Here is a 12,415-nt window from a genome sequence, read left to right as displayed (position 1 = left end):
AGCTCAAGTTAGAGAACGGAAACCAACTTTGGGACGTGTGTTCGTAAAGTTATAACTTAGTGACTCCTCCGCTACGTCGGGGGCATAAACATGTACTGTTTCAGTTCAACTGACTTGCGTTTTCTATTTTCTGGACAGGTCAATAACTGCATCTAACAGTAACCAGAATTATTTTTTTGAATGGGCTGGGGAAATCGATATATATACCTTTTTAAAAAAATCTTTAAATGCGTGTCTCAGAGCAAATAAGTCGTATACCAATGTATGTAAATGGTCCAATTAAAATAATAGGTGGATGTTAATTGATTTTTTTGGCGGAAAACTCTGAATAGTTATATTGATAGATAGGTCTTTGAAGCCCATTTCACAGGCATTTCAGAACGATAACATTTTGATGTGATGTGATAATGCTCTATGTATTGTAAAACTCCATACGTTGAGTTAGATCATTAGTTCATAAGATAAACATACTCGGACACATTATTCTTAATCTGACTCGAACTTTGCTTAATAATGTTTATCCGAGATGTAGCAAATGACTTTTTTAAAATCTTTTACAAGACTTGGAATCGAGTTGGTCAGGCTACATGTACAATGAGTCCAAAGAGACATCTGTGTTGCAAAAAAAAGAAGGAAATATTAGTTACGGAAAAAAAATATTGTTTATTATTGTTCTGATAATAAATTTACAGCACCATAAAAAAACAATGTTAAAAAAATCTCAAATAATAGTTTTATTATATTAAAAAACAACATACAATATTCTTATACAGTCTAAATTTCGTTTCACAAAACATTGCAGTGACGATATTACACTGTTATAAATTATATTTTATACGTATTATTTTAATCAAACAAAAGTTTGAGACTGAATATTAGACAAAACATAAGTACACAGATATAACATATTTTAAAGTGTTTAATAAACCAAGGCTAAAGACTTTTCTTGAGAAATTAAAATACGTGACAATGAAACAGTTGTATTCCATAAAAAGATAAACAAAAGAAACAAAAAACACACAAACATTTGAACAGGCAAACAAACAAGAATCGTCACCACATGTATAACTCAAAATTGCAAAGAATATAGAGTTTCCTTTCGGACAATGACATTTTAAAATCTATAGAATGTAGTATGAAGCTAATCGGTGATGAAATGAATATCCTAATCTAACTTTAGCTTGTCTATAAAACATTCACTGACAAAAATGCATACGTATTAAGGAGTAACAACAATCATTATGTAGACTGTTCTGAAAAGTCTTAAAAAAATTTGTACAAGCTAATTTTAACAATTACGAAAAATTCAGAGTATCGTATTGTAGACAGGTAATATCATGAATATAGCTCAAATGAAATACATTCGAAATGCAAATCTGTGAGCCTAAATATGGATGCAAAAATGGGATAGGTAAATCACTTGATTGGGGTTCTCTCTTACCAGCTGGTATCGAAAGATAAAATTATTGTTATTGAATTACGCCCCTTTTATAGCACAATGCTATTTTATGAATCAAAGCACCTAAAAGTGACCTTACCATATCCACCAATACGAATGAGAGAATAAAGAAAAACGTTTTAGCTGACATGCATGATATTAGTTTATTATTTCATAATGTGTACTTCTTATCCAAATATTTTTTGGATTAATTTTTATACAACTATTCCTAAAAAAAAATCCTTGGACATTATTGCTTTGAGTTTTTTTCCTTAAGATAAAAAAAAAAAAAATAAGGAAAAGACAAAAAACAAAATGCACTGAAATCGCTACAAAAATGTAAGCTTGGAAAATGCGGTAACACCAACGGAGTTAGTTCATGAATAGTTATAGTTGGCCCTTAGCTATTGAAGTTTTATTAGTCAGGTCAAACAAACTGAAAATTTGAAGGAATAGTTGCGATAATGCTATTTATCATATACTTAGTAGTATTTACAGATAAACTATATGTGTAATACGTTCAAAGGCAATCTTGATGAGATGAGAAAGTGATAACCTCTTATTTATAATATGTGTTGTAACGTCAATATAAGTAAAACAAAATTCCACACTGTTTTGCATAATTTACGTTGACAGTCCCCCTGATCCAGCTAGTTTGTGTCTATGATTTATAAATCATATTTGGCATCATTTTGGATTATAAGTCATTGTAAGTTGTTGCCAAAGTTTTTGCTCAAAGTTTTACAGTAAAAAAAGATGCTTTAAATCATTGTATTTTGAAAGTATATCTAATACTGCACAGTTTTACCCTCTTATGAATAGATGTGTTTTACCTAGAAGTAAGGCGTTTGAAACAGATCTGTTTAGGAGTCAGATTATGGCCTTTATTAAAATTTTAAGTTGGAATTCAAGGCATATCTGGCCAAAGTGGTTTTTTTTTTATCAACATAGCATTCATCATTCAAAATTCATCCTGGACAAGCAAGCATCATTATTAAATATATTCTCAACAAAACAGTCATCGTTATAATACACATCCTCCTCATAGAACAATCAGTATTATAATATTTAATAGAACATACATTTTTAAATCATACACCATCAACTTTTGATTAATCACCATAACATACAGTATTAACATACACATCATCAATATAATTTCCTATCGCACTTTATTCATCGTCAACATAAAGATACATGCTCAACCTAAAATTCATTATGACAGTCGTTATCAAGCTATTCAAATCATCTTAACCTTCATCATGATTAAATTAAACATTACATTTAAAGTCAAGATGCATCTGCCACATCAATATCATTATCATGACTAACATACAACATAAAGTTATTTTAATTATATACATCACAAACACATAGCGATCATCATAATATACATGGCCAGCATACAATTCAGTATCCTAAGATGTGCAATCAAGAAAAAATCTTCATCAAAATATGCATTTTTAACATAACATTCATCTACATAAAAAACAAGCTCAACATTTAAATCATCATTGACACAAAGAACATTAACACAAAAGTCATCACCTTCATTATCATATTATTATGATCATTAATATACAAATTATCATCGTCACAGACATCTACAGCATTTCAGTTTGGATCATAATCAATATAGCAATCATCATCATAATCAATATAACGATCATCATCATAATCAATAAAACGATCATAATCATAATCCATAAAACGATCATCATCATAATCAATATACCAATCATCATCATATTCAATAAAACGATCATCATCATAATCAATATAACAATCATCATCATAATCAATAAAACTATCATCATCATAATCAATATAACGATCATCATCATAATCAATAAAACGATCATCATCATAATCAAAATAACAATCATCATCATAATCAATAAAACGATCATCATCATAATCAATATAACGATCATCATCATAATCAATATAACGATCATCATCATATTCAATAAAACGATCATCATCATAATCAATATAACGATCATCATCATAATCAATAAAACGATCATCATCATAATCAATATAACGATCATCATCATAATCAATATAACGATCATCAACATAATCAATATAACGATCATCATCATAATCAATATAACGATCATCATCATAATCAATATAACGATCATCATCATAATCAATAAAACGATCATCATCATATTCAATAAAACGATCATCATCATAATCAAAATAACGATCATCATCATAATCAATATAACGATCATCAACGTAATCAATATAACGATCATCATCATAATCAATATAACGATCATTATCATAATCAATAAAACAATCATCATCATAATCAATATAACGATCATCATCATATTCAATAAAACGATCATCATCATAATCAATAAAACGATCATCATCATAATCAATAAAACGATCATCATCATAATCAATAAAACGATCATCATCATAATCAATAAAACTATCATCATCATAATCAATATAACGATCATCATCATAATCAATAAAACAATCATCATCATAATCAATAAAACGATCATCATCATAATCAATATAACGATCATCATCATCATGATTTATAGCACAGTCATCAAAATAACAATCATCATCATGGTCAACATAACAGTCATTATCATAATCAACATGACGATCATCATTATAATCAATATAAAAGGCATCAACATAACAGCCATCATAATAATCAACATACCAGTTATCATCATTAACATAACGATCATCATCATAATTAACATAACAATTATCATCATTATCAACAAACGAGTCATCATTATAATCAACATAGCGATCATCTAGAATGTAACTGTCACCATCATTATCATCATCATCGTCACCATTAGTTACAAATTATTCATCATCATCAACACAAATTTCATATTCACAACTTGAATCATCGACAAAAGCTTCATCAACATAAACCAAATCATCGACATTATATTCATCATCATAAGATGAATTTTCAACATAAAGTCATCATCATCATCAGATACATTCTCATCATAACCTTCATTCTCATAACATCCATTCCCAACAGAACATTCATTATCATCATACTCATTATAATTTTCATCTTCAAAATAGTCTCCATCCATGTTACTTTCATCTCTACAACATTCATCCTCAAGATAGTCTTCATCCATGTAACTTTCATCTCTATAATTTTCATCTTCCAGATTTTCTTCATCCATGTACCTTTCATCTCTATAATTTTCATCTTCAATATAGTCTTTATCCATGTAACTTTCATCTTCAAGATAATCTTCATCGATATCACTTTCATCTCTATAATATTCATTTTCAAGATAATCTTCATCGATATCACTTTCATCTCTATAACGTTCTTCTTCAAAATAGTCTTCATCGATATCACTTTCATCTCTATAATATTCATCTTCAAGATAATCTTCATCGATATCACTTTCATCTCTATAACGTTCATCTTCAAGATAATCTTCATCGATATCACTTTCATCTCTATAACATTCATCTTCAAAAAAGTCTTCATCGATATCGTTTTCATCTCTATAATATTCATCTTCAAGATAGTCTTCATCGATATCACTTTCATCTCTATAATATTCATCCTGAAGATAATCTTCATCGATATCACTATCATCTCTATAACGTTCATCTTGAAGATAATCTTCATCGATATCACTTTCATCTCTATAACGTTCATCTTCAAGATAATCTTCATCGATATCACTTTCATCTCTATAACGTTCATCTTCAAGATAATCTTCATTGATATCACTTTCATCTTTATATGGTTCATCTTCAAGATAATCTTCATCCATGTAACTTTCATGTCTATAACTTTCATCTTCAAAATAATCTTCATCGAAATCACTTTCATCCCTGTGATATTCATCTTCAAGATAATCTTCCTCGATACCAGTTTCAACTCTATAATGTTCATCTTCAAAATAATCTTCCTCGATACCACTTTCGTCTCTATAACGTTCATCTTCAAAATAATCTTCATCGATATCACTTTCATCTCTATAACGTTCATCTTCAAGATAACCTTCATCGATATCACTTTCATCTCTATTAAATTCATCTTCAAGATAACCTTCATCGATATCACTTTCATCTCTATAACGTTCATCTTCAAGATAATCTTCATCGATATCACTTTCATCTCTACAACGTTCATCTTCAAAATAATCTTCATCGATATCACTTTCGTCTCTATAATATTCATCTTCAAGATGATCTTCATCGATATCATTTTCATCTCTATAACGTTCATCTTCAAGATAGTCTTCATCGATATCACTTTCATCTCTATAACGTTCATCTTCAAGATAGTCTTCATCGATATCACTTTCATCTCTAAAATGTTCATCTTCAAGATAGTTTTCATCGATATCACTTTCATCTCTATGATATTCATCTGCATGATAATCTTCATCGATATCACTTTCATCTCCATAACATTCATCTTCAAGATAATCTTCATCGATATCACTTTCATCTGTATAACGTTCATCTTCAAAATAGTATTCATCAATATCACTTTCATCTCTATAATATTCATCTTCAAGATAATCTTCATCAATGTCACTTTCATCTCTATAACGTCCATCTTCAAGATAATCTTCATCGATATCACTTTCATCTCTAAAATGTTCATCTTCAAGATAGTTTTCTTCGATATCACTTTCATCTCCATGATATTCATCTGCATGATAATCTTCATCGATATCACTTTCATCTCCATAACGTTCATCTTGAAGATAATCTTCATCGTTGTCACTTTCATCTCTATAACGTTCATCTTCAAAATAGTATTCATCGATATCACTTTCATCTCTATAATATTCATCTTCAAGATAATCTTCATCGATGTCACTTTCATCTCTATAACGTACATCTTCAAGATAGTCTTCATCGATATCGCTGTCTTCCCTATAACGTTCATCTTCAAAATAGTCTTCATCGATATCACTTTCATCTCTATAATGTTCATCTTCAAGATAGTCTTCATCGATATCACTTTCATTTCTATAACGTTCATCTTCAAGATAGTCTTCATCCATGTTACTTTCATCTCTGTAATATTCATCTTCAAGATAGTCCTCATCGATATCACTTTCATCTCTATAATATTTATCCTCAAGATAATCTTCATCGATATCACTTTCATCTCTATGACTTTCATCTTCAAGATAATCTTCATCGAAATCGCTTTCATATCTTTTATGTTCGTCTTCAAAATAATTTTCATCGATATCACTTTCATCTCTATAACGTTCATCTTCAAGATAATCTTCATCGACATCACTTTCATCTCTATAATATTCATCTTCAAGATAATCTTCATCGATATCACTTTCATCTCTATTACGTTCATCTTGAAGATAGTCTCCATCGATATCACTTTCATCTCTATAACGTTCATCTTCAAGATAATCTTCATCGATATCACTTTCATCTCTATAACATATATCTTCAAGATAATCTTCATCGATATCACTTTCATCTCTATAACGTTCATCTTGAAGATAGTCTTCATCGATATCACTTTCCTCACTATGATATTCATCCTCAAGATAGTCTTCATCCATGTAAATTTCATCTCTATAACATTCATCTTCAAGATAGTCTTCATCGTTAGAACTTTCATCTCTGTAATATTCATCTTTAAAATTGTTTTCATCAGTGTAAATTTTATCTCTATTGTCATCGAAATGGAATTCATCTCCAACACTATAATAGTTGTTACAATTATTATCATCTTCTGTATTATCACTTTCTAAACTCTGTTCAAACTGTGCATTATTATCAATTTGTAAGTTAGTCAGAGCTTCCACGTCATACATTGTATGATCAGATGAAAGGCCTAGTGATCTATATTGCTCTTTGGGGCAGGTACTATTGTTGTCTCCGAATACAACGTGGTTGATGGTCAAATTCTTATCATCGAGTGTTCTGAGTATATATAATGGAAAGTCATGGGTGATATAATTCATCTGTTGTGCTGTTTCGTTTTGGTCTTGTATGCATTGCAACAACTGACACGCAAAATCTGTATCAATTTCCTTTATGATCCTGGAACTAAGAAGTCTATTCAAATAGGTAGGGTTCATGTAAGTATTATCATAACACTTATGTAGTAAAAAAACGAAATGTTTTGCCATTTCTTTGTAATATTCTTTGAAAATTAAAATGACAATTTCACCTTCTTGTTCCTTGTAATTTTGAAGACAGACGAGATCATTGATGTGGTCAATACTTAGCAGTGGTATGATGGCTGCAGGGTTTATTTTACTATATGAAATGAGAACACCGTCTTGTATGCATTTATGTTGAAAAAAGAGAGTCCCATCTTTGTTAAAAAGATATTGACATTCCAGTTCTTTATATGCATGTTTTATATCAGGTGAGTGTACATGCAAATTCCTGGCGTAACATACACCAAATATTTCTCTAATAGTTTGTGTTTCTATGTTGTTAATGACTAATTCACACACTCCTTTTGATTTGTTTTGAAAATATCTGTCATTTTTAAACCCATCAAATTTGGAATTTGTTATCATATAAACCAGCAAAACATATTGCAGTCCTCTCATATCATTTCGTCCTCCTTTAATTCGTAGAGTATCTATTTCATTGATTAAATCATGGGAAGGATATGTAAAAAATATTGCACCCAATTCTCTTCGTTTTCTGATATCTGTAAATAACCGACAACAATCTGGAAACCCTAGATATGTATCATTGTTTATTATGTCAAAAACGTTTTCAATTTCAAGGACAGCAGAAGCAGCATCATATACTAAGTTGTCATCTTTTTTCGCAATCCTGATTTTGTTTCTGTGACACAACTTAATAAACATGTATAATTTTTCATGCGAAGTCAACTGAAATGGCTGTGAATTAAGATCAATATCTATTGAATCATTAAAAACCCTGTGAGTTGATAGTAACATTTGACATTTATGTCTGACAGTATTTCTCATTACAAAAATAGCTTTGACCTTGTTTTGACTTGTGTATGAATATAAATGATCAAGAATTTGATTATCAGATGACAACTGTTTGCAAGTTTTGTCAAAAGCATTGTCGAAGAGTACAATACTTACTACACCACACTTCAAAGTGTCTGATACATAATGAAGTCCTGTCAATTTAAAAACCTCAATGTTTGTATGACTTTGTTTAAGCCGTCTCAGTATCTCTAAACCATTTCTGCTTTTACCACACCCTTTTCTGCCGAACAATACCACAACATTTTTAGTCTCTAATATCTGAATACAGTGTTGTACTGCTTTTATCTCCACATATGTTTTATCTTTAACATGGCTCTCAATTTCAGATGATGTTTGATCTAAAACAAAGATTTTACATTTAAATAATCTTTAAAAAGAGAGGCAATAGATATCAAAGGAATATTCAAACAAACATGACATAAGACCAAAAATTACGACTGAATGACAAACAGTAGTACACAAAACACAACACGAAAACCTAAAGACTTGTACAAACCCGAATAACAAACAGTCATGACCCAAGACCCTTCGAAGAATAAACAGATTCTGCCCCAAATGTGACAATCAATGCATTCATCACCTATCCTAAATATGCAAAAATCAAAAATAGGGCACAATAGGTAAAATTTATCGACACAACGACTTGTTTGGTATCTAAAGATCTCAGAACGTCAGTAGAGTCTTGAGATATAAAGAAGTAAATAGAACATAACCTTAAATAAGAAGTAAAAGAAACATTTGGTAAAAAACTGTCTCTATGTATATCTAGTTTTTCATCCTCTGAATGTTACTACATAGATGTGAAATGTGCACAATTGTGAATCTGAAATCATCCCAATTACTATATTTATGTCTAGACATGAAGCAGACTAAAATGTATCTGCGGTATGTTATATTTGAAGTTCCATTGATCATAGTTTTTTCATATTGTCAACAAGCTTTAGAGTCGCACGTCATTAATATAGCAATACATGAATCATAAAATAAAAAGTTAAAATTAGCTGCTTTTCCTTCTCTCGAAGAAGATCACGTATTACATTTGCCTTTTAAGAATAAGGAACAAGCCAAGAAGAAGTCGAACACATCTGTTTCCAATAGTCATTGTTTAATAATATAAAGAAAACTTGATAATGTAATGTATTATTGAAAATATTTAAACAAATATCATTTTTTTTTCTTTAAGAATCATTTTTTTCAAATGAGCCATTTAAGGGAAGATAACTCTTTTAGTAAAAAATTATACTGGACTGATAGAGAAATTTTTCTTTTTACTTGTAGCAAGAAAACAAGTTCGGTGAAACCATTTTTTTCCTTTTATTTTCTTAAAATATATTACAAAACCTATCTTTTCACAATTTATTTCAAAATTCTATCTCATAGATTTTTTTTATGCACACAAATGTGTATTTCCATGAACAATCTTACCAAGTTTAGGCAATTTTCAACGACTCATAGCTTGACAAATAGCACGGTGACCCATACTTTTTATTATATTTTTGAAAAGAGCTTAGTAAAATCTTCATTTTGACTAAGTATAAGAAAATTCTGTCTCAAAAATTATTTACTTATGATCTACCTTAACATACCCACAAGTCTTTGCCTCTTTGGCCCTTCTGAAAAAGAATAATTTTTAAAAGATATATTGGCATGTTTTACTATAAGCCTGAATTATAGGTGACAGTTATCATGAAACAACAGAGTGGTGTTCTTGTTGTGTTATATGACAAACAGTGAAATGTTAACATATATTGCATATTGTGTATGAAAAATCTGAATCAGTTTAAACTTTCAATCCAAAATACTTGTTTCTTTTCTGCAACAGTTTGAATGGTTGTTATAAACATTACAGTTACGAATTTAAGTAATACCAGTGTATTGAAAAAAATCCATTCTATTATTACATTTATCATGTATATGGATTTGTTTTATTCTCTTGTAATAAGTTTAATATAACATGTCTTCCAGATGCAATACACCTTATTTCTTTAAATCGATTTATGAAGTTCGAACAGCAATATATTTATTTATTCCATTCCCGGAAAGTTCTGAATTACACAGCTTTTCCAACCGGCTGAAGCTGTCAGGAATCTTGTTTGAACAATGAATCATGCATACTTCTTTATAAAAAGACCTGTTTAATCATCGTAAACTCTCAAACAACATATTTTGTTTACTATGATTTGAGTTTCGAGAAAGTTGATTGTAATCTATCAAAGTTTCAGATTATTCGCTTGCTTATTTTTTTCATCACTCAGCTCATTACTGATGACCTTTGATGTGGCACTGGTTGACAAAAACAAAAAGTTTTCTAAGGTTTATGTTACTGCATTTCAATAAAAAAAAATCCAGAAAAAGGTATATTTCCTTTTTCCAATCTTATTCTGTTTATATATTTCTGTAACACAGATAAAGAGATGGCCCGTAAACATGTTTAACTCTGCTACATTCTTTATGTGCCTGTCTCATGTCAGAAGCCTGTAGTTCAGTGGTTGTCATATGGTTCTTGCTGGCCATCCTTGATTAACATCAACTGTTTTGTTATAATTTAGGTCGTTAGTTTTCTCAATTGAAATGTTTTATAATCTTAAAGTCAACTATCAGGGTTTTAAGTTTTCTCATTGTTGTTAGGTGACCTATAATTACTTACACCCATTTCCATTGCACTTTGACGGATGGTTCTCATTTTAAAAAGCATTCCACATGTCGTTATTATATACAAATTGTATATGTTTAACCAACATTCTACATTGTACCTGGGAAAATGCAAACAAATAATTGATGCCTTTTTACGTTATTTATGTTGTTATTTATGTTATCAATATAAAGATGCATCAATATTTAAATTTGCATCAATATTTAAATTTGCAATACTTAATACTTAAATATCATGAAAACAAAATTTTAAAACTACCTTTTACTAATTCATACAAATCTTGTAATTGTTCTTTCATTTCCATGTTTGAATTTTCCAGTGACACCATTCGATCCTTTAAAATGTCATTTTCTGCTTTGATATCCTAAATTGACATTGATCAGCATATGATAATGATAAAACAATACGTATTCCTTCGGCTCAGGAATTATAAACCTTATGCCGGGAATGTCACATTATAAACCCTGTCTGAGACCTGATAACAATATAATATTACATGTATATATAGCTAAATAGGCGACTAAGAGTGTAGGTATTGGTGATTTCCCATGCAATTAAAGGAGTTTGTTTTTGTCAGGGACGGAGGAATTACTAAATACCAGTATGTCTTTGGAATGTTATTCAGAATGATATATGCTACCTTTACGGAAAAGGAACGGCTACAAAATCTCAATTCTTATTAAATAACTCTTTATCTGCTACATCAATCGCGGAAGATGTCCTTGCGTTTGTAGGATTTAACTAGCACATGCCTGATCTATGTTTCACATTATAATAGCCTACCCGGAGAATAATTTAGTGACCATATTGAATTCGTATAATAATCTTAAATATCTTATCCATACCCTCATCATGCTGATGATACTCGGATATTACTGCAAAACATTACCAGGATAGAACGTGACATTCAAAATTAAAAGGAGGACTCTAGTGAGAAATCGTTCAAAATGCTAACATTATTATTTTTTTTTTATCAAGATATACCTTGTTTATATAAATATATCACAAAGGTGAACAACCTGATCAATTTTCTAAGCAATATCTATGATACTTTTCAGTGAATGATTCACATTCATTTCTTTTTATATATTGTTTCATTTATCCTCTTAATCTTTGTTTTTATGTTTTTTTAAAATCATATATATATTTTTTTTGTAAACTTTATTATAACACAGTCAACCCTATTTGTAACAGTTCCAAATGATTACTTGTTATAACAAAATGTTATTTCAAAATAACCTTATAATATATAAATAAATATATTAAGAAATGAGAGTATATACATGTTTACATAATAGCTATGTTATATTTGAA

At 29.6% G+C, this 12,415-nt stretch overlaps 1 protein-coding gene across 1 annotated transcript in view; it reads right to left on the bottom strand.

Annotated features, from left to right (window-relative positions):
- Nucleotides 1-4,148: 4,148 nt before the first annotated feature.
- LOC139491765 (serine-aspartate repeat-containing protein I-like) overlaps nt 4,149-12,415 on the bottom strand; it is a 36,899-nt gene continuing 28,632 nt past the window's right edge. The window contains exons 3-5 of the mRNA XM_071279616.1: nt 11,360-11,465; nt 10,035-10,061; nt 4,149-8,786 (exon numbers count right to left, since the gene is read on the bottom strand). Coding sequence (XP_071135717.1) covers nt 4,291-8,786; nt 10,035-10,061; nt 11,360-11,465 — 4,629 coding nt within the window. The 3' untranslated portion in view covers nt 4,149-4,290. The remainder of the gene's footprint in view (nt 8,787-10,034; nt 10,062-11,359; nt 11,466-12,415) is intronic.

This window comes from Mytilus edulis, chromosome 10 (assembly GCF_963676685.1).
Source record: "Mytilus edulis chromosome 10, xbMytEdul2.2, whole genome shotgun sequence".
Classification (NCBI taxonomy): Eukaryota; Metazoa; Mollusca; class Bivalvia; order Mytilida; family Mytilidae; genus Mytilus; species Mytilus edulis.
This window is presented reverse-complemented; position numbering and strand designations above follow the sequence as displayed.